Here is a 26,430-nt window from a genome sequence, read left to right on the forward strand (position 1 = left end):
TTTGTTTGTTTCCAACTCGTTTAGTCCCATGTCCGATCAATCAGTCTTGCCAATATATCTAAAACTTCAAACTTGGGTACCTACCATGTAGGTTAGGTAGATAAGTAGGTAGGTATACTATAAGTTCCCGCTTCATCCAAAAATAAATTGCTGGCCCCTGAAACCTAGGCAGATATATATCCGATATCATCATCATCATCACTATCATTACTCATTTAACGCCTACTGTTCCCCGTTTACCTACTTACCTACCTATAGAAGCATTATCAACCAACCGCATTCGTCCACTTCCCCAGGAGCCCGCCAAGTCCCAGGCGAGCATCATTACCATCTCCCTGCTCCTCCGCCTCGAAGTCGATGATGTCAGTACCTTCGTCGTCGTCGTCGTCGTCGTCTTCTTCTTCTTCTTCTTCGTCTCTTTCACTGTCGCTTGGGATTAAGACTTGTCCTCCTCCCGGAATCGCTCCGGATTCGAGTACGAGTTCGTGTTCGTCCGCCCAATCTCCCATCGTTGGTGTCTCGAACTCGTCTAGCCGCAGTCTCCGCTTCTTCTTCTTCTTCCCCTTCTTCCGAGGGGGGCTTGATGGTGGTGCCGTGATGGCGAGGTTTTCGGTTGCTGGGCGCGGTTGTTGTAGTGGTACCGGTGGGCGGTATAGCTGTACTCTACTCGGCTCGCTTATACGGGCTGGGAACCCGTCGGAGGAGCTGTCCTCGATGCGAGGGCCGTAAAGGTCCGTGACATGAGCGCGAGAGAGACGAGAAGTAGAAGGAGCGTTGCCATGTTTTCCCCGCGTTGCCATCCTCCTTCTACCGAACCTGGGCCAACTCATCCGGCCAAATTGCGGAAATATACTACTAACCCTACGCTCCTTTTTCTTGATGCGCTGGTGAGGTGGAGGTGCGGGCGGATTGTAATAATCGGTCTGCTCCAGATCAAGGGAGGCTTTGATGGCGCTCATGACGCTGATGGCGTGTAGAAAGACGACGAAGCCCGGGTGTATAGTTGCTTTCCATGTCGTGGATGTGATGATACGGTCATCAGGGCCTTTAAGCCGGTAGCGCCTTTCTCGTACGTAGTCGAGATCCGCGAGTCTTTGTGTGATGAGACTGATCATATCCTGTCATTGTGCACTTGTGTAAGCATTGCCGTACTAAGCTTATTGTGTATCATAGATATCCGGGAAGAAAAGAAGGGGGGGGGGGGGGGGGCAACTTACAGCCCACGTGCGGCACATATAGAATGGGAACTGATAGTAGCGGGTACCAGCTTTAAGATGAATAGGTCGGACGATGGATGGTAGAGTAAGGTAAATAACGACATAGGCGTCCTTCGACCTACGGTGTGGACTGATGCCAACGCATATTTTTTGGAACAGGCTCGAGCTGTTCTCATTCTCCGTCGTCTCGTCTACTCGTTTTCTCATCTCCGCGCTCAGGCTTGCGTGCTGTGCCCACACGCCGTTCTTGCGCGACTTCATGGCCTGCCGGAGCATGTCGGTCAGCTTCTGGTGACCGAGGGGCAGTCGGCGGGCGGGGGCGCGCGACTGCTCTTCGATGAGATAGGCGACGAGCTCCTCGCTTTCCCAATCGAATGGTTTGCGCAGCTTAGAAAACCCCAGTAGCAACGCGCGAAAAGGTTCCTGTAGAATTTCCAGTGTATTACTATTTCCTGAAGCCTCTGTTGTGTGGTTGGAAGGATGCTGCGTCCCGTTGTTGGCGTCTGGATGGGTTGATTCCTTTTCTGGTACATCGTGTCGCGCAGGGAATATCGAATCTTGCGTTCTCACACGTCCTCGGGAAGGTCTATTATTTGTCTTGTTTGTCGCGATCTGCGACTTTGACTCTTGGCCGGGATTTTCTGGTGTGATGTTGCCCCTGGTGGTCTCTTGAGGCTCCATCCCCCCCATCGAGTTGGCACCAAATTTCTCAGTTGGCACATTCGCTAGGATACGACTGCAACTTGTTAGTAATTCCGGCCTTTGGAAGTATTCGTTGGGTAGTTTACCTCGTGATACTTAGACGGGTAGGTATACCAAGGTTGAGATCAGACTTGGATGGCTCTTCTTTGTTGTCTATTTTATCGGGTGACAGATTCTGCATAAGAATGATTTCGGATGTAGGAGAATCATTACCAAGCGCAGGAGACATCTTGCGGTCGAGATTTGAGCTTTCAGACGGACCTTCGTCTATTGTGTTCGTGGAAGGGGCCTTGGATGGTTCCTTTGCCTTCATTTTGGCTTTTCTTCTCTTCTTCTTCTTCTTCCGTTCCATTACCATTCTCTTGGTATACGCTTCCTTGCGCTCTAGAAGTTTCACGAGGGTAGCTGCTACAGCTGCCTCGTCATCCAGAGAGGTTTGTAGCTTAGCTGGTGCTCTATGTTCAGATATTTAGCTTGATACTGAATGAATAGGATAGCGAGTATAACTAACGTCATCTTTGTTTTGGCAAGCTGCATGAGTTGTAAGTGGAAGAGCAAGCTGATTTTAAGCCATCTCAACTCTTCCTGGTGCTTCTTAATGCGAGGTTCTTTGAAGGGCCACTTGAGCTTCTGCATTAAGCTCGAGGCCTTTAAGTTATTCAGATCTACATCATTAAGAGATGCGTCGCTATTGCTATCCAACTGCACACCGGCCGCCTTGGCGATAAGATTGAAGATTGCAGTGTAGACCTGCTTGCATTGCGATGCCAGCTTCACCACTTGTTCCAAACCCGAGTCGTTTGCGATCGTTTTTCCATTCTGGTCTGTCTTGACAAACTCATGGAGCTGTTCCAGAGCGGTCGCCGTGGCGCTGACATCGAATGCAATGTCCCGCAAGCTTTCCTGCGAATCGGCCACTGTTACGATATAAGTTTGTAGGGTCATCGCGAACTTGAGCCCAAAATCAGCAATACTGATAATGGACCCAACCGTCCCAATAACTTCCGCCATTTTCTTCCTCTTTTTTTTTTTGTTTTATATGTAAAATGGCATATCTTGCTCAGTTATCAGTTATCTAGGTACCTAGGTAGTATCCATATCAAAGGTTCACCTAGGTGGCGGACGAGGACTCCGAGATGAAGTACTCGACAACGCCAGCATTTTATAGGGGAAAAGGAGGAAAAGAGGAAAGAAAAAAAAGGAAGCAAGACGAGGCTGGAGGGTTGAAACTGAGGTTTCATTTACTGCATATGTATGAGGTAAAGGGTTGATCCTCGAGGCAGTGCAATTGGTTACAATAAAAGGAGTTATTTATAGGCTTGCATATTGCATACTTGTACATGGTATATTCGATCTTCAGCACCTGGGAAGTTATGGTTTGCTACCTAAGCATAATTGAAACGAGAAGCCACATTGGGTAATTACCTAGCGTCGCTGCAGTGCTTGCGTGATTATTGATATGTTAGGTGCCTAGGCATTATGTACTACGCCGTAGGCATTATGTACTGCGCCGTAGGTAACATTGATCCTTGAAAGTCAAGTATAAAAGCCCTGTAATCCGCCGTCTTGCTTCATAACTATGGAGTAGAGAGTAGATAGCCCTGGTAGTCACACTGTTAATTGTATTACAAGTCAATATCAACAACATTAGTCAGCATGACAGTCACAGAATTGGCCTTTTTTGTCGGCGCTTCAGGCCCAGTCACAGCGGAGGGGACGGAGGTCATAAACCAGGCAATCGAGGTTCAAACTGAATGGTCCACTCGCAATGCTCCGTCGATGCCCCAAGGAAGAGAAAACCGCGGCGTCAGTTTCCTCCAGCAAATCGAGGACCCATCCGTCTATCTCCTGACAGCACACTGGGCATCTGTTGAGGAGCACAACCTTTGCATTGCGGCTCCCGAAAACCGTGAAACTCTTTCTAAGATTCCGCCCTATTTCCAGGTCGATAAGATCGTCTACTTTCACTTGAAAGATGTCGCCATAAATAGTACGTCGGGTAAAAATGGCGAGATCTCTATACTGCAGAGCCCTATTATCAGTGTAGGACGACTTACCATCGCGGCTGAGAAGCGGCAAGCATTTGAGCAAGCTTGGAACGAAGTTAAAGGCATCCTGGAAGAATTCGTGAAACCAAACGTGGTCAAAAATGGTTGGCGCCTCGAAAAGGAGAATGAAACTACGGAGGAATTTGTTTTGGTCGCTGGCTGGCCAAATCTTGAGAAATATCGAGATTTTGCGCAAGCCAAGGATTTCGAGAGGTACCAATCAGTCTTGGCGTCCTTTGCGCAAACTCGCGACCTGAAGTGTTACCGAAGAATCCTGTGAAAGTATCCACGGATCCATCATATGCTAGGAAGTCATAGAGACATATATAGAGACAGATATGTCTCTTCGGAGCAATGCCTCTCAATCTCAAAATAGAGTACTTTGTGTAATCGTTGTGAATTATCTGCAAGCTATTCGTGCTTGAGAAATATCAATTCTGATGGTATCCTTAGACGCCGCCTCATGAACATGACATGCCAGCCCAGCCCCAAAGAACATATGCATCACCTCATCAGTTCTCGACTTCGGTTCTCGATAAAGGACTTTCAGTGGATGCCAAGTCATACATCATCCTCACACTTCCCCAAGTGATATCGGTATTTATTGTTTCCTCGGAAGACTAGCTAGAAATTTACGCAGTATGCTTTCCCTTCTTGTTTTTCTTGGGCACATCCTTAATCTGCAAGTCTGTTGGGCAGCATATGTTAGAGAGTGTAATTGGAAGCCCTGCACAATGTATCGGACGGGGATAGTTGCGTACTAGGAGGTAAGCTCTGCTTCAGCTTCTCGGCCTTGTCGGAGTCCTTTAGGATCAGGGTGTAGAGATGCTTGGAGCATCGGACCTTGAACTTGGTCTGCGACGACTTCTTGTTCTTCTTAATCCGGGCGGCTGTACAGAGTTAACGTTAGAAAAACCGTGTCCGGCAACTAATTTCTCATATAATCACGTACACTTGGCGTCGTCCCGCCGGCAGATCTCGATGAACTAAAAATGCAATTGTTAGCGAAATTTGAATCCTTTATAGACTTTGCGGATTTCATGATAAAAACAAGCATACCTTCTTGATATCTGCGATTTCCTGAGGCATCTTGGCTGAGTGATAGGAAGATTGTGTGTTTGGTAGGAAGATGAAAATGCTGGGAGAATGCAAATTATTGGATTTTGAATGTTGCTTGCGAAATTGTGCGGGCAGAAATTGTGTGGGTGAAATTTCGCGATGATGGGGCCGGTAAAGTTGAGCACCAATCAAGCTTAGCGGGGTTCACTAACTACATAACTAGGTTAGTACACTAGTGTAGGTCGAGCTGGTTCAGGTCAACGGCCCCGTTGAAGAATGGTCTGTGCATACCTACATAGTACTTAGGTACATATATACCTATTAGTTACTACCTAAGTTAGATACTACATATGTAGGTAGTTACTAGGTATGCCTTCAAAGTGGGCTGTGCAATTGAACGTTGAATGACGTGGGCTAGCTTCAACCAAGCCACTGCTAAATAAGGTACAGTGACAGGTGACAGATGTAAATGTTGTCCTTATAATTGGAAGACTCCGTATAACACTTCTAGACTGGACAGAGTTGCCTCATTGCTTGAGTTCGTAATGGAAATGACTCACAATATAACTTTTGATAACCTTGATGAGTTTATATGAATACCTCGATAGCTTCTTCCATACGTTTCCCATTACATGCTCATCATGCCTACTCCAATTGATAATGCTTTAAAGTCCAAGGTACTTATTTATACTACATATCTATGTAGCTGCCACTCTACATACCTATACTTATGTAAAGACACAAATGATGGGAACATAAAAAGCTAACATGACACGTGGGTAGAACGCCGTATTAGGTACATACATTAACTGCGATATTACATCCTTCACATCCGCACAATACTAATGGAGGTCTATTTCAAAGCCTTCTCCGGGCTCGTCACGGCCGCGTTGGCGTGGTCGATGTGGGGTGGAAGTATCTTTCCTACTGCGGCAGATCCAACCGGCGACCCTCAGGATTGGACCCGAGAAGAGCTAAGAAGATGGCTCGCTGCTGTAAGAATCATTCGAATTTATAAAGTCTCTGTATAAAGATCGTCTTCTAACTGATACCTTTAGCGTAACCTTCACCCTCAAGAGAGCGATTCTCGAGAACAACTGCTGGAAAGAGTCAGGGCGAATATGAGATAGGTTAATTCAGGCAGTAGTAATGGAATAGTAGGAGGATGGATAGTTAATTGGGCTTAGATGTATATCAAAGCACTTCCAAGGTTGTAACAAGAAGCCAATGCCAGTTACTATGCCTACCCAGATACCTATAACTATCATACCCCAGGTAGTATAAACAGATCGAAGTTATATGTTGCATCACGATACAAGTAAGTTATAGTGACCCGTGGCACATGTGTGCTCGATGTTACACGTACATAGAGTAAGCTGTAACTTCCCATAAGGTTAGGTAGTCACGGCCCTCACCGTGACTGCCATCAATTTAAAGTGGAGTCTGTGTGGTGTGTGTGTGTGTGCCACAGCCACAAAGTCATCTCACCAGCCACGTTGACGTCGGACCTGACACGGTTTCTCCATCAATGATGAGACTCTGGAGCTTAAGTATTTCGCTTACACTTCGCGTAGAATTCTTTCCAAGCTACTTGAGACAGATTTCTATGTTCCCATCACGACCGAAATATTTCATCTCGGCAGGATGGACATACTTCAGGTATTTATGATAGTCCTTTCTAAAATCTAGCAAGTACAAGTATTAACGTCAATTGAATAGCGCCTAGCTCGGTTCTTAGACCGACCCCTCTTCCCGTGGAAGAAGCTCATCATTGGCTTCTCCGTCGCCCAGTATTGTTTCGAAGAGTTCTTGTCTTTTCGACAGTATGGTGTCCTTCAGAAAACAAAGCCCCCTCAGGTTCTAGCGAAAGAAGTTACTCAAGATGTCTACGATAAAAGTCAGGAATATGGTCGAGCGAAAGCCAAGTTTGGATTCGTTCGCGGTCTCTGGGGTCAAATCCAAAATATTGCCTTCATTCACTTTGATGTTCTCCCGAAACTATGGTCTTGGACTGGCAGTCTCCTCCGCTTTGCACCTGCTGGGTTTACCGGCGAGATTTCACATTCAATTGTCTTCGTCCTTACGTTCATTCTAATCCAACAAGCACTGTCTCTGCCTGCAAACGTATACCACACCTTCGTCCTAGAAGAGAAATTTGGGTTTAATAAGCAGACGCCAAAGCTGTTCATCACGGATATGATCAAATCGAACCTTCTCGCCTTCGCCTTCGCACCCCCAATTCTTGCTGGTTTCCTTAGTATTGTGAAGAAGACTGGTACTCAGTTTGTTACATATTTATGGCTCTTTACCGCTGTCCTTCAGGTTTTCATGATCACGGTCTACCCCATTTTCATTCTGCCGCTTTTCAACAAGCTTTCTCCGCTACAAGAAGGCAAGTTGAAGACTCAGACCGAGGAACTGGCAAAGAAATTAAAGTTTCCCCTCCATGAGCTGTTCGTCATCGATGGCAGTAAGCGCAGTGCGCACAGCAATGCTTACTTCTTCGGTCTTCCATGGAAGAAGCACATTGTCATCTACGATACCCTGATTGAGAAAAGCAACGAAGAGGAGGTTGTCGCTGTTCTTGCGCATGAACTAGGACATTGGAGCCTCGGCCATACTACCAGACTTTTTGGCATTTCACAGGTATGTCTAGATACCCGCATGAATGGGCGATGGATATGTAAGTACTGCATATGCTAACGATTTGACAGATCAACGTTTTCTACATCTTCAGCTTGTTCTCTGTCTTCGTCAACAACGCCTCCCTCTACGCGGACTTCGGATTTACTAAGGAGCATCCCATCATCATTGGGTTCATTCTGTTCTCTGATGCATTGGCTCCGATGGATCTCGTGATCAAGTTACTCATGAACATTATGAGCCGTCGGTTCGAGTTCCAGGCAGATGAATTTGCTCGCAACTTGGGCTATAAGGCTGAATTAGCTTCTTCGCTTATTAAACTCCAGATCCAGAATCTTAGCACAATGGATGCAGACTGGATGTATGCGAGCTATCACTTCTCCCACCCTATTCTTTCCGAGAGATTGAAGGCTTTGGAATGGACACCAATCCAAAAGGTGTCAGAGGAAGAGAGTGTTGAAAAGGCCAGTGGGCGAGAACTTTAGACATCAAGTACTTAGGTATATAGTGCGTGTTCTCAATCCGAATATACGTAGCTAGATGTACAGTCAGATACCTACATGAGTAGATACCGTTAGGAGATGATGAAATATGGTTCTACACGCACTCAGTTTCAAATCTTAGTCGGAACCATCAACATCAATTGTACCAATACCAATACCAGCAGCCAGACCGTGAATTTGATTGATACATAGCCCCTGTTAATTTAAGCCAATTACGGCTGATGCATTAAAAGCATGTTATTTATATAAACAGCAACCTATTAACTAAAGCACAATGCAAGGATAGTTAAATGACGTTAAAAACGCGTCCCCCCCACTTTAAGATATCAAAGACCCCTGCCAATTTATGAACGCGACGCGCTTTCCCAAAAAACCACTTAAAGTTCACTGATGTTAACTGATTCACGTTCATCGCGTACACAGTACCTGCTATCTATACTTGCCAAGTACTTACATAGCAGTACTAATTCTCATCGTACATCAACATCAACATCACCCTCGGCCATAATCACATTCCAAATTTGATGCTTCCAGGTTTCATTATTTCCTCTTCTTTTCCCCATCGTCTTTGTCCTCAGGAAACGGTGTCATGGCCAGCAAGCTTCTACCCCAGAAGCGCGTTCTCGGCGATGCTTCTAGTCGCCTGAACTTGCCTGGAGACTCATCCGCAATAAAAAAACGTCGCTTAGAGCCGCATTCTTCCTCACCAGCATCGCGATTGAACAGCTCCCAACAAGGTCCTGGCCATAAACTATTATCTACTCAACCCAAGAGCGCCTTCGAGTCCGAAGTCCTTGAGAAACTAAGCCAGGATATCTCAGAACTCAAGCAGTCCAATGCAGAGAAGGACCAAGCTTGGGAACGTCCTCCCGTTGTCAACTTTAGTCCCGAGAGGGATAGTCTGATTTTCCAACAAATAGAAGCTGAGGAGGGCACACTCCATGGCGGAAATCCTACCGTCAAACTCTTCGGCGTTACTGAGAACGGCCACTCTGTCATGCTTCACGTTACAGACTTCAAACACTATCTCTATATTCCCGCCCCGATATCCTTCTCTCCTAAAGATTGCGATGCATTCAAAGCCTATCTCGAAACCCAAATGGCCGAGAAGCAGACCTTTATACACTCCTGCCAATTCATGATGAAGGAGAGCATTTTCGGATTTCAAGGCAACACCCCAACCCCTTTTATCAAGATTACGGTCATGGATCCAAAGACCATTTCGAAGCTCCGCGGCGGATTCGAAAGGCCAAAAGATTACATTAATTGGAAGGGCCTGTGGGATGGAGCTGAAGGCGGGATAAAAACGTTTGATAACCTGCAATACGTCCTACGATTCATGGTTGACTGCAAGGTGCGTACCTAGGACTGCTCACTACGCCCAATAACAAGGATTTCATATACTAATAATGACTTTAGATCCCTGGTATGTCGTGGGTAGAAGCCCCTGCCAAAGCATACCGCCTCGTTAGAGACAACCAGCGACAATCAAGTTGTCAAATAGAAGCCGAAATTAACTATAAAGACCTGATCTCCCACGAACCGAAAGGCGAGTGGTCCAAGATGGCACCCTTGCGAATTTTGTCATTTGATATTGAGTGTGCTGGAAGAAAGGGTATTTTCCCAGAAGCAAACCACGACCCAGTCATTCAAATTGCCAATGTGGTGACACGTTACGGAGAGAGCAAACCCTTCGTTCGAAACGTATTCTGCTTGGATAAGACAAGTCCTATCGTGGCAACGCAGATCCTCGACTTCGAGAAGGAGGAGGATATGCTTATGTCCTGGAAGCGATTCCTAGACAAGGTCGACCCTGATCTGATCACTGGCTACAATATTGCCAACTTCGATTTTCCATATTTGCTTAATCGTGCAAAACACCTCAATGTTCGTGGATTCGAGTACTGGACGCGGTTACCCAGCGTCAGGTCGTACACCAGAGAAGCCAAATTCTCTAGCAAGCAGATGGGTAATCGAGATTCTCAGACTACCAATACGAACGGGCGGCTACAACTAGATCTTTTACAACTAATCCAGCGAGATCACCACCTTAGGAGCTACACTCTGAATTCGGTATGTTCTCATTTTCTAGGAGAACAAAAGGAAGATGTCCATCATACCATGATTACTGAGCTATTCAACGGTACACCGGAATCTAGACGACGATTAGCACTGTATTGTTTGAAGGATGCTTACTTGCCTCAGCGATTAATGGATAAACTTTCTTGTCTTGCGAACTACACAGAAATGGCTAGGGTCACGGGAGTTCCGTTCAACTTCCTTCTTTCACGTGGACAACAGGTCAAGTTTATGAGCCAGCTATATCGAAAAGCTTTGGAGCAAAAGCTTGTCATTCCGAATAGTAAAGGGGAAACCTCAGATGATCAGTATGAAGGTGCTACTGTCATCGAACCTACCCGTGGGTTCTACGACGTACCCATCGCAACCCTGGATTTTGCATCGCTGTACCCCAGTATCATGCAAGCACATAACCTTTGTTACACAACCCTCGTGTCGAAGAAAACAGTGGATAGGCTTGAGCTCAAGAAGGACGAGGATTACATAGTTACGCCGACTGGTGATCTGTTTGTCACGGCCAAGCAACGAAAGGGGCTCCTCGCTCAAATTCTTGAGGAATTGCTCACAGCCAGAAAGCAGGCCAAGAGAGAGCTAGCTGTCGAAACCGATCCTTTCAAGAAAGCTGTCTTGAATGGTCGTCAACTTGCTTTAAAGGTCAGCGCCAACAGTGTGTACGGTCTTACAGGCGCAACAACCGGCAAGCTTCCCTGTCTCGAAATTGCCAGCAGCACCACTAGTTATGGTCGGCAGATGATCGAGAAGACGAAGTCCGAAGTCGAGAAGAAGTACACAATTGCGAATGGCTATTCTCATGATGCTCAAGTCATTTACGGTGACACAGATTCCGTCATGGTCAAATTTGGAACGAAGGATTTAAGCGAGGCAATGAAATATGGCGAGGAGGCCGCAAGCTTTGTGTCATCCAAATTTGCGAAGCCCATCAAGCTAGAATTCGAAAAGGTATATTTCCCATATCTGCTAATCAACAAAAAGCGATATGCTGGTCTCTTCTGGACCAGACCTGAAAAGTACGACAAGATGGACACCAAGGGTATTGAGACAGTCAGGAGAGATAACTGTCTTTTGGTACAAACCGTCATTGAGAAGGTTCTCCGAATGATCCTGATCGATCAGGATGTTCAGGGAGCTCAAGAGTATGTATTGACAACCTTCGTTCCATTTTGCATTATATTAACCATTCTTGCAGCTATGTCAAGGACACGATCGCAGATTTGCTGCAGAACAAAGTAGATATGTCAAAGCTCGTGATCACTAAAGCCCTCACCAAGGAAAGTTACGATGCAAAGCAGGCTCACGTTGAGCTCGCACACCGTATGAAGAAAAGAGATGCTGGTTCTGCGCCCGGGCTAGGTGATCGAGTGGCGTATGTCATGGTCAAGGGAGCGAGCGGATCGAGGAACTTCGAGCGGTCGGAAGACCCCATCTTCGTTCTAGAAAATAACGTCCCAATCGACACGAGATATTACTTGGACAACCAATTAGCCAAGCCCTTGGGACGTATATTCGACCCGATCCTCGGAGAAACCAAAGCCAAATCGCTCCTCACAGGTGCCCACACGCGTGCCATCTCGGTGGCGGCGCCCACAGTAGGGGGTCTCATGAAATTCACAAAGAAGACGATGACATGTATGGGTTGCAAGAAGCCTCTTGTGACGAAGGACGAGAGTGAGGGTGCCGTCTGCTCTAATTGTGCGCCGCGTGTAGGTGAGCTTTACAAGAAGACATTAGACAAGGTGTCAGATCTTGAAGTCCGGTTTGGACGCCTGTGGACGCAATGTCAACGGTGCCAGGGGAGCATGCACTGCGAGGTCATCTGTAGCAGCAAGGACTGTCCTATCTTCTACATGCGCATGAAAGCTAAGAAAGACGTCGAGGATGCTAGCAAAGAGTTGAAGCGGTTCGATTTCGATCAAGCGGCTATATGGTAACGACTAGGTTAGTAATCGGAGCTTCTATAGTTCCCAGGGAGGTTGGACATTTATGGAGAAATCGGGAGGGACACGGAGTCTTGGGTCGGTGGTTTATTCAGGAGATCTGGAGTTGCAATGTGGTGGTCGCACTAGAAAGCCAACCACGATGAAACCCGAAGAGGGCATATCACAATAACGTTCGTATGCAAATAATCCAGACAGCGTGGCTTCATGCAGCACATCTCACACAGACCTCGTCGAAGGAAGACATCCCGCTCAAGTGTAATACGTCGTACTATGTATGGGATGTGATGGTAAATTTCTCAAGAGGCTCCGAGATGCTCCGGTTAGGGAACATGCCGGTCTAAAGATGAACTGGAGAATGATTGGAGGAAAATGAATCTCTATTACGCAATACATATGCATGAACGAGGTGCTGCTGGTGCTAGCTGGGGTCAAATTACCAAGAGATGCATGTTCTGCAGGGTCCGCCCTCCTAGTACCAAGATCTTGGCAGGGTCATTCCGCGAACGGCGGTCGTGGAATTCCATATATACAGAGTTTATAGGAGTACGAGGCTCACAAAAGGGTTTCGTTTGACGTGAATACTATTGTCGTCCCAAACTCAACTGACGAATCACCAAGCTGTGATAAGATGCCGCTCAGCTGTGGCGAACTTAAGCTTCATCCCTGGTATACCTGAGCTGCTTGGCTTGCTCATCATCCCTACCTGGGCCTACCTGGGCCTATCATACTGCCTACCCAAAGGCTACCATGCCGTAGGGCGGTTCCGATACTTGCTGTGGTTGGTTTAATTTCCGTTCTAGATCCTAGTTCCCCCACACGAGCACATGGCTTGGTCGTAGTAACGACGATGTCTTTGCCCACAAACTCCGTCACCGCACCGCCGCTCACATGCTTGCTGAGGTTGTAGACAATTTTAACATGCAGACATGCAGACACGATGAGCTTACGGGTTTAAGTGCCTCCTGTAGGTCTATATCACGGAACGAATTAGCTTGTGATAACTATATTATCTGGGTCTAAGTAGGGAGCTAGCCCATCAGCTTGTGCAAATATATGCGTGATATTTCTTATATGTAGGTACGTACGTCTCTTCTAAGTACCTATCTCTTAAACTACAACAAGCTATTTACCTAGTTCAGCTGTCAAACCTTTTCGCTTGGCCACAGATATATGTATATATGTATGTAAGATGATATGTAAGATGACGGGGGAAATAATCCAAGCACCGGCGGCCACACTTCAAATGAGAGGGAAAAGGGAGAACGAAAAAAAGAAAGGAACGCTCTCGCCGACTGCGCTCTCCAAAGTCAGGCTACGAATAATTTGAGGCATCGGATCTGCGGCAAACTAAAGAAATATGAGGCATATAATTCAGATCTGATGCGACGGAACAACAATTACCTCAACCGGACAGGGGAAAGGAATAATGAAAAAAAGTACCATGAAGGTAAAACGAAGAAAATCAGCCGGAATAGTCGCCGTGGGCTAGACCCCCCACACCTTTCTCTACCTTGCGTGGTGACCCGGTAAGGCTACCTGCAATCCTGTCTTCACTCGATTAGCGAACAATTGTAGTCATTCGAAGTCAGACCTTAGCCTACTTGCCTACCTCAGTCTTCTCATAGGAACCACACTCTAGACTACCTAGGCTCTAGAGAACGGCAATGTGTTAGGAAGCCATGATCGGCAATGTTCATTATTCTAGTCCGGGGGAGGACCGATGACGGTGACCTTCCCACGCGTAGACTTGTAGCTTGCTCCGGGAGGTTGATGAGTATAATAGACGGGCTTACCTCCTCGACCTGACCTCGAGGAGACACATGACTTATTACCCCCTTTGTCACCGTTGCCAATACGCTTTGTTGAGAGAAATTAGAGTTTGGTCTCGAGAGATAACACGACTCATTTGATCATATTATCGTATTATTATACTCCGTGTCTCTTCCTCGCACACAGACTTAGAATTATTTTCACGCTCCTCATACTTATCTCGTCAACCTGGTGCGAGATCCTACCAGATACCGAATCCGGCTCATATACCAATCTTTCCTTACTACCAACACACCCCCGCAATAATGTCTCATCTTCCTGCTGAGCCTGAGTTCGAGCAGGCTTACAAAGGTAAATGCACTTGGCTCGGCTCGTCCTAGCTGGCCTTGGCCGGCAATGTAGCTAGATACGATATCTACCTAGGCTACGTACCTACCTTCAGATAAGGGACTGAGACTAACACGAAAGCTTACAGAGCTTGTGGCGACGCTCGAGAACAGCTCGCTGTTCGAGGAACACCCCGAGTACCGAACCGCACTGAACGTGGTGTCCATCCCGGAGCGCATCATCCAGTTCCGCGTCGTCTGGGAGGACGACAAGGGAAACCTACAGATCAACCGCGGATACCGCGTCCAGTTCAACTCCGCGCTCGGCCCGTACAAGGGCGGCTTGCGCTTCCATCCTACTGTTAACTTGTCTATGTGAGGAAAATCTGGGCTTTCTCCTCCCGTAGCTGTTGGAATGGGAGTTATTGGGTCAGGCTTGCTAATGTGTATCGTTCTGATAGCTTGAAATTCCTTGGCTTTGAACAAATCTTCAAGAATGCCTTGACTGGATGTAAGTTGATTGGCGCCGGAAAAGGAGAGAAAAAGAAAAAAGAAATAGAGCACTTGCTAATCTTCCTACTTAGTGAACATGGGTGGTGCCAAGGGAGGCGCCGACTTCGACCCCAAGGGCAAGAGCGACAGCGAGATCCGACGATTCTGCGAGGCCTTCATGCGCAGACTCTGCCAGCACATCGGCGCCGAGACCGACGTGCCTGCCGGCGACATTGGTGTCGGCGGCCGAGAAATCGGCTACATGTTTGGCGCGTACCGCAAGGAGAGGAACAAGTGGGAGGGCGTCCTCACCGGCAAGGGTCTTGACTGGGGTGGAAGTTTGATTCGTCCTGGTAAGCAAGCAACACTACTTTCCTTAGGCACCTACTAGGTATCTAGCGAAGATTTATGTTTGATCACTAACACTCGCCGCGAAACAGAGGCCACCGGCTACGGCCTCGTCTACTACGTCGAGCACATGATCGCGCACGCCGGCAAGGGTTCCTTCAAGGGCAAGCGCGTGGCGATCTCCGGCTCCGGCAACGTGGCGCAGTACACGGCGCTGAAGTGCATCGAGCTCGGCGCCACCGTCGTCTCCCTCTCCGACTCCACGGGCTGCCTCATCGCCGAGGGCGACGCCGCCTTCACCCCCGCCCACGTCAACGAGATCGCCGCCATCAAGCTCGCCCGCAAGCCCCTCACCCAGTTCAGCAACGCCACCGCCCAGTTCAAGTACATCCCCGGCGCCCGCCCCTGGGTCCACGTCGGCAAGGTCGACATCGCGCTGCCGTCCGCGACGCAGAACGAGGTTAGCAAGGAGGAGGCCGAGACGCTCGTGAAGAACGGCGTGCAGTTCGTCGCCGAGGGGTCCAACATGGGCTGCGAGCAGGCGGCCATCGACGTCTTCGAGGCCGCGCGCCGCGGGAAGGGGGGCGTGTGGTACGCGCCCGGCAAGGCGTCGAACGCGGGCGGCGTGGCGGTCTCGGGGCTGGAGATGGCGCAGAACAGCAGCCGCTTCAACTGGACGGCCGAGAGGGTCGACGAGAGGCTCCAGCAGATCATGAAGAATATCTTCGAGCTGAGCATCGCGAACGCGGAGAGGTATGTCAAGGCGGAGGAGGGCGAGCTGCCGAGCTTGGTCGCGGGCGGCAACATTGCGGGGTTCTTGAAGGTGGTCCAGGCCATGCATGATCAGGGGGATTGGTGGTGAGGTCTGCCTTGGATTTTTTTGTGTTGAAGAATCGCACCGCTTTGGGTAAAAGGGAAAAGGGTACTTGGATGGGTTGGTGCCTGGGGAGGCTGGAGGTTGGCAGATGATGATGATGATGACGAGGATCATGGTGACACCTGGAAAAGGGAAAGGGGGGCGAGCGAGGCAGATTCGTGATCGGCCTGCTGCTGCTTGCTCGAAAGCCTACCTACCTACTACCTACTCAGGTGGAAGCTGTCGAACCTAGCCGTTATGTGTATACCTAGGAGACCCCTGGGATTCTATTGGAGGGGAGGGCGTCTGGGGTTGGTTGGTCATGTGTATACGGATTCATGTTTTCAAAAAAAAAAAAGGGGGGGGTTATTTTTTCTAGTTTAGCCAGCTCTTTCTCGTATTCGAATTGTTTAGTTGGCACTTGAATCGAATTGTGTTACTTGGAACATTCAAGGCAGGATGTAATCGTCATGCTCATGCTTAGGGTGAAGCTGTGTGGTACTTCATTAGTGCCTATGTACCTACTTAGGTAAGGGGGTAGGTAGGTAGGTTGATAGGTGAGGCTCATTTCCTGCCATTCACACGTAGGGTATGTAGGTAGGTGGTAGTGGAAGGATTCAAAGTGGTCCATAGTCGATGACGGCGGCTATCTGTTATCTGTAGATGCGTCTATTCACGAATACTATCGTCGTCCCCCATATAAGTAAGAGCGTCATTGGTTGAATAGAACTCCAACTACAATGCTCGGTAGCTATCACAGCAGGACTTACGTGTACTTGGTTGAGGTTAGTTACGAATCACGAGAATTAGTTCCTAGTGGCTTGATTTCGTATGAAATATATTATTCACATGTAACGTCAAAGTCCCGCTCGTTGGTTGAGGGTAGGCCTGGACGAGAAGGTTAGGTATCATGGAACTGGCGGAGGCGAACGACGGGTTTAGACCAAAGTGGGAAAAGGTCGTATAAACGGCCTATTCAGGTTTGTGAAAGAGATATCAGCTTGGGGGCGGCATCCGAAGTTCGAGGCAAGCCACCCCTGAACGTCTCCAGAGTGGTTCTGTTAGCCTACTTACCTACAGTCATAGTTGCCTGCCTACTGACAATTTAAGTGCGTACCTAATTTCATTCTTTTCACTTACCGAAAGATTGGAGACGTTTATTGGTTTGCGAAGGGGCAATTGTCATCGGAATATAAGTAGATGGAGCGGTAGGGCTGACGATGAACGATCCTCATTCCTTCGCTGCTGACCGAAGGGGGCTAGCTAAAATGGCTACCTACCTACATGTAAATACATACCTTGGCAACTATTCCTCTATCGTACTGTAGCTTATGAGCCCGAGGCCCATTATACATAGGTATCTAGGTTAGATATGTTCTTCTTCTAGATATCGACATAGTCTTTCGTAAGGGTAGCTACTTAGTACGTACGTAGTGCGGAATCGAAACGGGTTCTCGCTGCGGGAGATAGATTGTGGGCGGGAAATACAAGCAAGCCATCGTCGTCATCGTAAAATTCCGGTATGGATCTATACTAGGTATGCCCAGAGTCTAGAAGTTGGAGTGCATGGGGTTATGTTATTCTGGACCCTAGGCCTTCAGCTCACCTCCTTTCTCAGGATCTGGTTGAGGAAACCAATCGCCGGCCTCCCCCCGTCAAGCCTTACTGCTACCCATTGGATTGGATCGGATCGCCTTGTATGCCGAAGTCCTGGCATATGCATGCTACCTTTTTTATTGCGTTGCAAGGAGGTAGGAACGAAGCGGATTATAGGTGTGTAGGTGTGGATGAATGGGGTCTGTAAACAGTGTAAAGGCCTCCCCAGCGTTGCAATGATTCCTCAATGTAACGAGCTGACATAGATTGCCGGCGGCTTCTACGTACTCTACCCCGATTTCCTTTCCTCTCCCACGAACTCCTATGTCACTCCATCCATCCACCACAAATTAGGTACCTAAGACATAATAATTTGCTAAACGTGGGGGATTCTAAGACGGACTCACAATAATAAAAAATAAAACGTGAGGGAAAGTCTCCGCAACCTGGAACTGGAGTGTCACCAAACATGATACAGCCACAGGGCTTGACTCCTCCCCGTTCGGAACGCTAACCGAATTATAAGGCGGCCAGTTAATAAGCCCATTTCCTTTCTTCTTTTTTTTGGCGGAGCAAGTTACATGTACACACGCACGCGACATCATACCGAAGTGGACGGACGAGCGAACGGGCTAATGCTCGGCGGGTCATACCTAACCTACATAAGTACATACAGGCAGGCATGCAAGGAGTACTTAGTGGCATGTGGTTACGAGCATGCTGCGGGAACTTGAACCATTAGATATAGTGCGAGATACGTGCAGGCGGTAGAGCCAGGTCTAACACGATACAATGCGATGTGATAGTGCTACCTCGGGCGAAAGCGTTGAGGGGTAACTAGGGAAATGGGGAGACGGATCTGCTTTGATCCCGCACAAACGAATATGTGATGCGTGTGATGTAGATAGAAACGGCGGTGTCTCCTGTCAGCAGGCGCTTATTATAGCGAGAAGCGCGGTAATGGGTGATGACGTTGGGTAGCACGATAGTTTCTTTATCCTCTTTCTACTTTTTACCTTTTACTATACTAGGCACCTATAGACTAGGCACCTATAGCCCCCTTCTGTTCCTGCAGTTGCAGAGTGATATACAGTAGTGTCGCGTCAAAAATAGCACTATACCTACACTACTAAGTTAGGTAACTGTCGGGAAATGTGTGTGGGAAAAGCATCACCTCCAACAGCGAATAGACAGCCAATTATAATTCTTAGCTGCCCTGGCTTAGTCTTTTAATAATAGATCCGGGAATCAGGAATCCTACATGATCACTTCATCCCGGCCTTCTACGTTCAAAGCTTACTTATCATTGGCGAAGAGCCGCTTCGATTTGTGAATGGTCGGTTTGTATGGAGTAGGAATGGAGAGAAAGAGAGGGGAAGTGTATAGACTAAGATCTGATGTTATCCTGTTGCTGCACCCTATCCTTTCAGGACTCATGTTTGATTGTTCAACGCTTTCATCGTACTTGGCCTTTTCAATTCTCAATCTCGATTTTCGCGAATGTGGCTTTGAGTCCGAGTGGCTTTGGCCCCTAACCAGAAATGCATTCTTTGTTTGACGAGCGTTTATTTCCCCAATAGCGTGCCGATTGGTATAATTATTGCATAGTCCTGCATTAGCTGAATCCCGAAATAGGTCGCTATGTCTCTAAACTCTACCCACCTACTGTAGGTATGGTATCCTACTGTCAGGGGTAAGCAGGTCTTCCTACCTTTTTCATGATAAAACTCGTCCTATAGGTTCTAGGTAACTACGTAAGGTAAACGTTCTCGGTATCTCAGATATAGAGAGAATTCCATGTTTGTTTTGTAGCGAAGAGAAATATGCCGGAGTCCCCACCGGCCGCATAGGGTCACATCTTCCGAATTAATTCTTTCGTTCATTGACCAATCATATTTCGTGTTTCGACGTGCAGGTAACAAAAAAACAAATGAATATAGGTAGATAAATAGGTACCTATCTAGGTTACATCGCTAGTATGAGAATGGCGGAGATCAGAATGCAGATCTATCATAACATATGTAGATACTAGGCAGCTATACGCTTTGTTGCCACAAAATAGACGTAAGTTGATGTTCTTTTGGTCTCTTTCACCTCTATGCACATGCGAAGACAATTGCTTCGTACCTAACCGAGTAGGATATCGCGATATCTTGCCAGAAGAAAAAAGCCATAAACACCCCCCTTGCAACTTTCCCTGTACGTTTTCGTCGACAAACCACGGTTCGTCGTCATTTCACTATGGAATCATTAAAGAAAATCGACTCGTCACTCAAATATCCTAGCGGTCCGAACCTTGCCAGCATCTATTTTCCGTGAATCTCAAGGGCTATCCCGAAAGTACCACGTTGAAGTAATCATGCGTGACGGGTAACAGGTAGCACTAAGAGATCCTGTTACATTTATCATATCGGTACCTACTTCGGTATGGTCATATTGAACTTGATTCTCGATTCTCGATTCTCGATTCTATGTACTAAGTTAGAGAAGCTACATAATAGAGATAAGAGTGGTCAGAACTGTATGTTATTATTAAGATCAGATGTTTCTAAATAACTACAAAGCCACAGTGCGTTTCACGTTTTCCTTTCTGGCGTACCTGCCACCATCTGCCAGCACGATAGATACCTATACTTGCAGGTAGGTAGGTACCGTTGCACATGCACAATTATCATGACGAAGAAGATCTTACATTGGTACTTGCCCCTTGTCTTCAGATGTGAGCTGACCAAAGACGCAATACTATTATTGTGCTATTTTGTTTTCAGTTAGCTTCGCCCGTTTCTGCAGTTCAGCTACTTAAAATATTATTGTTAAATCTCACCTAGGCTAGTGGTCATTGCCCAATCACTAGCTGTGTTGCTTCATGATGCACCCGGCATATATCTCGCTAACGTTCGTTATGACACGAGGAATATCTAATATAGGCTGACGATCGCTGCTTCGTTTTTCAGCCCTGCCTCGGCAGCAGGGGTCTGCGCCTGCCCTGAGTTCTTCAGCGTGCAGTAGTTCTGCGGCAGGAGAGGAGCATACTACCTCAGTTACTATTCTTCGATAGCCATGATCTACCTGACCCGTAAACCGTTCACTCTCTGGCCGTGCCCTTTATTGTCCCCCATTCCTGATTCATAAAGCCGTACGAGCCATGGTGGCCTCGAACTACAAAGGACTAATGCCCTCAGATATATGAAGCCACTGGTCTGCGAGGGGCGAAATCAAACTTGTGTACTACGAGGCCGACAAACCTCGATATATGTATGTCTGATAACCATATACCCCTGTACAATATATCATCTCCCGGACCGTTCTGTATCCACTATATCTTACTCTTATACTCAGAAGGCGTTCACACTTTTACTATTTCGGCCTACATAGAGGCTTGTCTTGGCATATTGTTGCTCCTTACAACTCGAACCTGCATTCCACGATGCCGTCGGTAGTCCCTGATATCAACATGGCCAGTCCTGAACCGGAAAGGGCAGCGGGTGGTGAATCGCTCGGTGCCGTGAATGGCTTCGGCAAGAAGCTCAATGGTCGCGCAACCTGGACGCTTGGCGACCGAGAGCGTGACAGGAGCGCGAGTCCTTCTAACTGCTCCAACGACACATTAAATCATCAAAACTTCTACGCCACCAACTCTGATCCGTGGAACCGACCAGTGATCGAGCGTGCATTTGGTATATACGAGGATGAGGTGAACAGTCCCCAATCTCAAGCCTATCCTCGGGTAGCGGCCGGGGCAGACGATCCCAAAACGGCACGGTATCCCCGCATATCCAAGCCCATGGAGCTCATGCGGCATCAGTACGATTGTATTGTGATCGGCTCTGGTTACGGTGGTGGCGTCGCGGCGTCTCGCATGGCTAGAGCTGGTCAGTCCGTCTGTCTCCTAGAGCGTGGCAGAGAACGATGGCCCGGTGAGTATCCGGATGGTACAGCCGATAGTATCGAACAGGTGCATTACTCTGGCGAATTCGTTCCCAGCTGGTTACCCAATAAACTTGTCAACGGTGGCGATCCTACCGGCATGTATCATCTGATCTTCGGCAATGGTCAGAACGCCGTCGTCTGCAATGGTAAGTTGTTTCCTGCCGCACATATATTGATGGAAGATATACGACAAGATACTAAACTATGATATAGGTCTTGGTGGAACTAGCTTGATGAATGCCAACGTATTCTTGGAGGCGGACGAGGAGACATTGAAACTAGCAGCATGGCCAAAAGAGATTAGAAAAAATCCTAAAGGCATGGAAGAATGTAAGCTCCCATGCTTTACAAGTTTCCTTGGCTGGCTGTGAGCTAATTAGTATATACCTAGATTACAGAAAAGCGGAGGAAGTATTACAGCCAGAGACATACCCGGAAGACTGGCCGAAGTTACCGAAGCTTGAGCTACTGGAGAAGCAAGCGAAGCATTTGAGCATGTCAGAAAAGTTCCGAAGAGTAAGGCAGACAACACGGTTCAATAACGGACCGAATAGCTGCGGTGTCGAAATGTCACCCTCACAACTCACTGGTCAAGATACGACCGGACTGAACGACGGGTCTAAAAACACTACTTTGGTCACATATCTAGCAGATGCCTGGAACTGGGGCGCCGATATGTTTTGCGAGTGCGAAGTGCGATACATCACCAAGGCTCCCGACCAAGAGGGATACATTGTATTTTTCGCCTGGCACGGACGGAACCGCGGCCACTTTAAAGCCAACCTACACGGTGATCTCATGTGGGTTCATGCAAAGAAGGCTGTGTTCCTGGGTGCCGGTGCCATTGGCACCACAGAGATCCTCCTCAGGAGTAGAGACATGGGTCTGGACCTGAGCGAAAAAGTCGGCCAAAACATGAGCGGCAACGGCGATATGTGGGCGTTTGGGTAGGGAACCTTACTCCTACCTACTGTTCGAGAATTTCTTCTAACTTGCTACAGATACAACACAGACTACGAAGTAAACTCGATGGGAGATCCTTTCCCATCTCCCTACCATCCTATTGGACCTTGTATCAATGGTATCATCGACAACAGAGCCGGCCATGCTAATCCCTTGGATGGCTACGTGATCGAAGAAGGTACCCTACCGAAAGCTCTCGCCCCATTCTTACAAGCCATGCTCGAGCTCTTGCCCGGAAGTGTCAAGCCAACAGGTGAGGGCATTTTTGGCAAATTCAAAGCAAACCTTGCCCGTATTGGAAGTACATTCCTTGGGCCCTACTTCCGAAAAGGCGCCATGGAGAAGACTCAAGTGTACTTGATCATGTCCCACGACAGTGAGTGTATCGCGCTCATTCCTCTAACCATGTGGCCTGCTAACCTACTGCAGGCAACCAAGCATATCTGACCTTAAAAGACGACAAACCGGTCCTTGAATTCATCGGTGTTGGCCGTAGTGACCATGTCAAGTATTTGAACTCGGTGCTAGAGAAGGCCACGAAAGCTGTTGGGGGAACATTCGTCCAGAATCCCTTTTATGCTCTCCTAGGCGAGCAGGAGGTGACTGTTCATCCGATTGGGTAAGTTCTCGATGATAACTCCATCTTAGTTTAACCAACAAACACTGACCAACCTTCAGCGGTGCTTGTATGGCACGCGACGGGACCGGTTCGACCGGCGTCACGAACCATCGCGGCGAGCTCTTCAGTGGTTCCGGCACCGAGACTCATAGTGGACTCATCGTTACAGATGCCGCGGTAATTCCGACAGCCCTAGGCGCAAATCCCTTTGCGACAATCACTGCCTTGGCCGAACGGTCTGTGGATCTCTATATCAAGGAGCAGGATCTCCAAGTCGACACGACGAAAAACAAAACGCTCGACCTCTTTGGAGCTCCTCAGCACGTTTACCATCATGAGGGGTGCGCCTGGAAGGACAGGATTGAGGACACGCAGGAAAATGCCAAGATAAAAAGTGCCAACAAGGCAATCACGGCTGCTCAACGCTTGAACGATCCCGGCTTTGGCTTCACCGAAGTCATGTCCGGACATATCCACCGGGATACAGCTCTGAGGCGGGATAATGTAGACACGTACAAGCTGGCGGCAAGAATGGCGAAGTCCCTGAGCGAAACCGCACGATTCTTCCTCAGTGTGCAGTCCTTCAACATCAGATCGATTGTCTATGACCCCAACCACAAAGCGACGCTGACCGGCACTTTCGTTTGCCCTACCCTCAAAGGTTCGCCGTTCATGGTTCACCGGGGCGACTTCAACCTGTTCCTGCTGGATCGAAAAGCTCCTGGGACTCGCAATCTAACATATGACTTTGACATGCGCGGTGTCAACGGCAGGAAACTGCACTTCCACGGCTACAAGGTCGTCGATTCTTCCGTCGCGCTGTCGCCGGTTCAGTTCTGGAAATCGACTAGCACCCTTTACGTCACCATCACCGAGCCCCTGGCCGATTCCCAGCGCCGATGCGAGGATGCGGACGAATGCGGTCTTTTGGGGAAGATCGTCGCGAAGGGCATCATGCGCATCCAGCCACAGGACTTCCTGTCCGAGGTCATGACCCTGAGTCCTACGGGGAGCAGCATCCTGAAGAAGGTCCTGAGCGCCGGCAACTTCCTGACCTTCTTCACCCGGAAGTCCATGTCGCTGCTCCTGGCGCCGCTCACACCGCTGCAGTACCCGACCCAGTCGTACACGGGCTTCACCAACAGCACGCCCGAGGACAAGCTGCACAAGATCCGCGCCTCGGACGGCGTCGTCACGAACCTGCTCGTCTGGGAGCCGACCAACCGCGATGTCGAGACGAAGAACTTGTTCATGATCCCGGGCGCCTCGGTCGACCACCAGATCTACGCGCTCCCGACCATCCGCTACAACGCCGTCAACTACTTCCGCCGCGCGGGGTACCGCGTGTTCGTCAGCGTGCACCGTATCTGCATGCTCAAGGTCGCGCAGAACGACTGGACGACGTTCGACGCGCGGCTGGACTTCAAGGCGTGTCTGGAGAAGATCCGCGAGGAGTACGGCCCGATCGGGAAGAACGGCGAGAAGCTGGATCCGGAGCCCGTGTACACGATCGCGCACTGCATGGGCAGCGTCGCGCTGTCTACGGGGCTGCTCGACGGGACGATCCCGGCGGAGTGGATCAAGGGGCTCAGCTGCAGCCAGGTGTTCATGAACCCGATGTGGGCGCGGGCGAACATGATCAAGATCATGGCGCTGCCGATCGCGGGGGACCGGGCGTACCGGTGGCTGGCGGGGGACTGGTTCAACTTCAGCACGGGCCGCAACGACAGCGTGTTCCAGCGGTGCCTCAACGAGGTGCTGCGGCTGATGCCGGACGAGCGCAAGGAGCTGTGCAACAGCGCGAGCTGCCACCGCTGCACGATGGCGCTCGGCCGCTGCTGGAACCACCACAACCTCAACGAGGCGACGCACCGCCAGATCGACCGCTTCTTCGGCGGCGTCAGCATGCGCCTCATGCACGTGCTCATGCGCCAGGGCTACGAGGGCGGCGTCATGGGCAACGGCCCGCTGTTCGAGCGCCTCGACACCAAAGTCAATATCCGCCGGCTCAAAGGGATCCCGATACTGCTGTTTGTCGGCCGCGACAACGCGGTGCTCAGCCCCGAGAGCACGGAGCGCACGTACGAGATCCTCACCGATGCGTTTGGCGGCGGGGACGACCCCTCGGGGGTTATGTACCGCCGGAGGGTGGTCCCGGACTACGGGCATCTGGATTGCTGGATGGGGAGGAATGCGTGGAAGGATGTGTATCCGTTTGTGCGCGAGGAGATTGATAGGGTGGTCAGGGGGGAGACGTATAGGTTCCACGAGCCGCAGGATGTGTTCAAGGGGTTGGTGGATAGTGGGAAGTTGCTTTATTAGAGGACTTTTTCATTACCTGGGTACCTATGTTTTACTATAAGATGGGCAAAAGGAAAAAAAGGGGGGGATAAAAGGTGGCCATTGGGGATTGAGGATCGGGGTTTAGTTAGGCGTTTTCTGTATACCTACGGGAGGAAGAGGCTCAGGGGAAGACTCATGTATTCCCCCTTTCTGGCGTTCTTTCACTCTCGTCTCACTGTCGCGGCTCCTTTGGCTTCTAGTACCTGGGGGATGGTTCTATGGAGATGGCATTGCGCGGTCTTTTGTACTAGGCTCTCCTAAATTACCTATGTTAGATACCTAAGCAATGGTTAGCTAGAATAGTTTATCGGCCCAGAGGCCTTTTACTTACGTTGGTAGGTATGAAGAAACCCCTGGGCCTGCTCTTACTTTTGGCTCATGATGATGTGATGTGATATGGTAGATGTGTCGCCCCTATACTTACCTACCTACCTATCTCGCCCCCTTTTTTCATTACACCTCATATTAGATATAAAGTAGGTACCTACCTATAAAACCAGTTATATGACTTTGCGACGAGCATTATTTTTATTCCAGTTGTGTAACTTCCAGGTTTTATGCCAGATGCCTATGGGAATTTCTCTAGTAAACACCTACGCATACATGGGCATTTAAATCTCTCAAAAAACTAGCACTTAGGCACCTACTGTGTAGCCACGTCAAACAGATAGCCAATGACTAGCAGTTACGAGTGCTGTGTCTCCTATAGTTGGCCACGTCACTAGTCGAACTTGATTAGAAGAGCGGTCACACTTGGACTTTGATATGAATTAATCATGGTAAAAAGTCGAAGAATCCTCGATCATCGATCAAAAGATGTGTCTCTGGACCGAATCAGCCAAGATTCTACAGCTCCTGTTTGAAGGTCGGTGTCCACCTTTGGGCGACTAACTTGCATATACATACCTACGCATAGGTTATGTGGTCCATATTTATATACAGCAGTGCGTCTTACAGAACCTGCTAGCTAGGCATCTC

The 26,430-nt window shown here is 48.7% G+C and overlaps 8 protein-coding genes across 8 annotated transcripts; 6 read left to right on the forward strand and 2 right to left on the reverse strand.

Moving 5' to 3' along the window:
• Positions 1 to 920: 920 nt before the first annotated feature.
• Positions 921 to 3,209, reverse strand: GGS25DRAFT_287053 (uncharacterized protein). Its single transcript, XM_049257522.1, has 4 exons — positions 2,431 to 3,209; positions 2,006 to 2,374; positions 1,365 to 1,953; positions 921 to 1,120 (listed from the first exon to the last, which is right to left on the reverse strand). The coding sequence occupies exons 1-4, from the start codon at positions 2,928 to 2,930 to the stop codon at positions 1,112 to 1,114; spliced, it is 1,467 nt and encodes a 488-aa protein (XP_049116821.1). The 5' UTR covers positions 2,931 to 3,209; the 3' UTR covers positions 921 to 1,111.
• Positions 3,210 to 3,367: 158 nt separating this feature from the next.
• Positions 3,368 to 4,341, forward strand: GGS25DRAFT_491205 (uncharacterized protein). Its single transcript, XM_049261069.1, has one exon. It carries the CDS (start codon positions 3,576 to 3,578, stop codon positions 4,245 to 4,247), a length of 672 nt encoding a protein of 223 aa, XP_049116822.1. The 5' UTR covers positions 3,368 to 3,575; the 3' UTR covers positions 4,248 to 4,341.
• Positions 4,342 to 5,225, reverse strand: GGS25DRAFT_491208 (ribosomal protein L38e). Its single transcript, XM_049261070.1, has 4 exons — positions 5,027 to 5,225; positions 4,920 to 4,953; positions 4,729 to 4,857; positions 4,342 to 4,655 (listed from the first exon to the last, which is right to left on the reverse strand). The coding sequence occupies exons 1-4, from the start codon at positions 5,054 to 5,056 to the stop codon at positions 4,600 to 4,602; spliced, it is 249 nt and encodes an 82-aa protein (XP_049116823.1). The 5' UTR covers positions 5,057 to 5,225; the 3' UTR covers positions 4,342 to 4,599.
• Positions 5,226 to 5,432: 207 nt separating this feature from the next.
• On the forward strand, positions 5,433 to 6,409 carry GGS25DRAFT_491212 (uncharacterized protein). Its single transcript, XM_049261071.1, has 4 exons — positions 5,433 to 5,703; positions 5,810 to 5,822; positions 5,891 to 6,021; positions 6,085 to 6,409. Exons 1-4 carry the CDS (start codon positions 5,659 to 5,661, stop codon positions 6,154 to 6,156), a joined length of 261 nt encoding a protein of 86 aa, XP_049116824.1. The 5' UTR covers positions 5,433 to 5,658; the 3' UTR covers positions 6,157 to 6,409.
• A 52-nt stretch (positions 6,410 to 6,461) lies between these two features.
• GGS25DRAFT_491213 (peptidase family M48-domain-containing protein) lies at positions 6,462 to 8,364 on the forward strand. Its single transcript, XM_049261072.1, has 3 exons — positions 6,462 to 6,685; positions 6,746 to 7,672; positions 7,741 to 8,364. Exons 1-3 carry the CDS (start codon positions 6,671 to 6,673, stop codon positions 8,152 to 8,154), a joined length of 1,356 nt encoding a protein of 451 aa, XP_049116825.1. The 5' UTR covers positions 6,462 to 6,670; the 3' UTR covers positions 8,155 to 8,364.
• Positions 8,365 to 8,510: 146 nt separating this feature from the next.
• On the forward strand, positions 8,511 to 12,389 carry GGS25DRAFT_287148 (DNA polymerase family B-domain-containing protein). The gene is made up of 3 exons (XM_049257524.1): positions 8,511 to 9,526; positions 9,592 to 11,405; positions 11,459 to 12,389. The coding sequence occupies exons 1-3, from the start codon at positions 8,762 to 8,764 to the stop codon at positions 12,198 to 12,200; spliced, it is 3,321 nt and encodes a 1,106-aa protein (XP_049116826.1). The 5' UTR covers positions 8,511 to 8,761; the 3' UTR covers positions 12,201 to 12,389.
• Positions 12,390 to 13,554: 1,165 nt separating this feature from the next.
• GGS25DRAFT_531713 (NADP-specific glutamate dehydrogenase) lies at positions 13,555 to 16,313 on the forward strand. The gene is made up of 5 exons (XM_049265516.1): positions 13,555 to 14,330; positions 14,455 to 14,680; positions 14,767 to 14,816; positions 14,890 to 15,150; positions 15,238 to 16,313. The coding sequence occupies exons 1-5, from the start codon at positions 14,285 to 14,287 to the stop codon at positions 16,005 to 16,007; spliced, it is 1,353 nt and encodes a 450-aa protein (XP_049116827.1). The 5' UTR covers positions 13,555 to 14,284; the 3' UTR covers positions 16,008 to 16,313.
• A 4,711-nt stretch (positions 16,314 to 21,024) lies between these two features.
• Positions 21,025 to 25,431, forward strand: GGS25DRAFT_514380 (FAD/NAD(P)-binding domain-containing protein; the record flags this gene model as incomplete). The annotated part of the gene is made up of 6 exons (XM_049262986.1): positions 21,025 to 21,673; positions 21,741 to 21,857; positions 21,919 to 22,474; positions 22,529 to 22,866; positions 22,920 to 23,109; positions 23,169 to 25,431. The coding sequence occupies 6 exons, from the start codon at positions 21,025 to 21,027 to the stop codon at positions 25,429 to 25,431; spliced, it is 4,113 nt and encodes a 1,370-aa protein (XP_049116828.1).
• Between the last annotated feature and the right edge of the window lie 999 nt (positions 25,432 to 26,430).

The sequence above is a fragment of the Hypoxylon fragiforme genome (genome assembly GCF_022984875.1).
Source record: "Hypoxylon fragiforme strain CBS 206.31 chromosome Unknown GGS25scaffold_5, whole genome shotgun sequence".
Lineage (NCBI taxonomy): Eukaryota > Fungi > Ascomycota > Sordariomycetes > Xylariales > Hypoxylaceae > Hypoxylon > Hypoxylon fragiforme.

Bases quoted from the DNA above. Each gene is read 5' to 3' on its own strand.
- GGS25DRAFT_287053 (XM_049257522.1), bottom strand. From the start codon at position 2,930: ATGGCGGAAGTTATTGGGACGGTTGGGTCCATTATCAGTATTGCTGAT. The intron at 2,375-2,430 runs GTTAGTTATACT...ATCTGAACATAG, and splicing joins CTTGCCAAAACAAAGATGAC to AGCACCAGCTAAGCTACAAA. The intron at 1,954-2,005 runs GTAAACTACCCA...AACAAGTTGCAG, and splicing joins ACCCGTCTAAGTATCACGAG to TCGTATCCTAGCGAATGTGC.
- GGS25DRAFT_491205 (XM_049261069.1), top strand. From the start codon at position 3,576: ATGACAGTCACAGAATTGGCCTTTTTTGTCGGCGCTTCAGGCCCAGTC.
- GGS25DRAFT_491208 (XM_049261070.1), bottom strand. From the start codon at position 5,056: ATGCCTCAGGAAATCGCAGATATCAAGAAG. The intron at 4,858-4,919 runs GTACGTGATTAT...AACTCTGTACAG, and splicing joins CCGGCGGGACGACGCCAAGT to CCGCCCGGATTAAGAAGAAC. The intron at 4,656-4,728 runs GTACGCAACTAT...GCTGCCCAACAG, and splicing joins GAAGCAGAGCTTACCTCCTA to ACTTGCAGATTAAGGATGTG.
- GGS25DRAFT_491212 (XM_049261071.1), top strand. From the start codon at position 5,659: ATGCTCATCATGCCTACTCCAATTGATAATGCTTTAAAGTCCAAG. The intron at 6,022-6,084 runs GTAAGAATCATT...TGATACCTTTAG, and splicing joins TAAGAAGATGGCTCGCTGCT to CGTAACCTTCACCCTCAAGA.
- GGS25DRAFT_491213 (XM_049261072.1), top strand. The intron at 7,673-7,740 runs GTATGTCTAGAT...ACGATTTGACAG, and splicing joins GACTTTTTGGCATTTCACAG to ATCAACGTTTTCTACATCTT.
- GGS25DRAFT_287148 (XM_049257524.1), top strand. From the start codon at position 8,762: ATGGCCAGCAAGCTTCTACCCCAGAAGCGCGTTCTCGGCGATGCTTCT. The intron at 9,527-9,591 runs GTGCGTACCTAG...TAATGACTTTAG, and splicing joins GATTCATGGTTGACTGCAAG to ATCCCTGGTATGTCGTGGGT. The intron at 11,406-11,458 runs GTATGTATTGAC...CCATTCTTGCAG, and splicing joins GATGTTCAGGGAGCTCAAGA to CTATGTCAAGGACACGATCG.
- GGS25DRAFT_531713 (XM_049265516.1), top strand. From the start codon at position 14,285: ATGTCTCATCTTCCTGCTGAGCCTGAGTTCGAGCAGGCTTACAAAG. The intron at 14,331-14,454 runs GTAAATGCACTT...GAAAGCTTACAG, and splicing joins GTTCGAGCAGGCTTACAAAG to AGCTTGTGGCGACGCTCGAG. The intron at 15,151-15,237 runs GTAAGCAAGCAA...GCCGCGAAACAG, and splicing joins TGGAAGTTTGATTCGTCCTG to AGGCCACCGGCTACGGCCTC.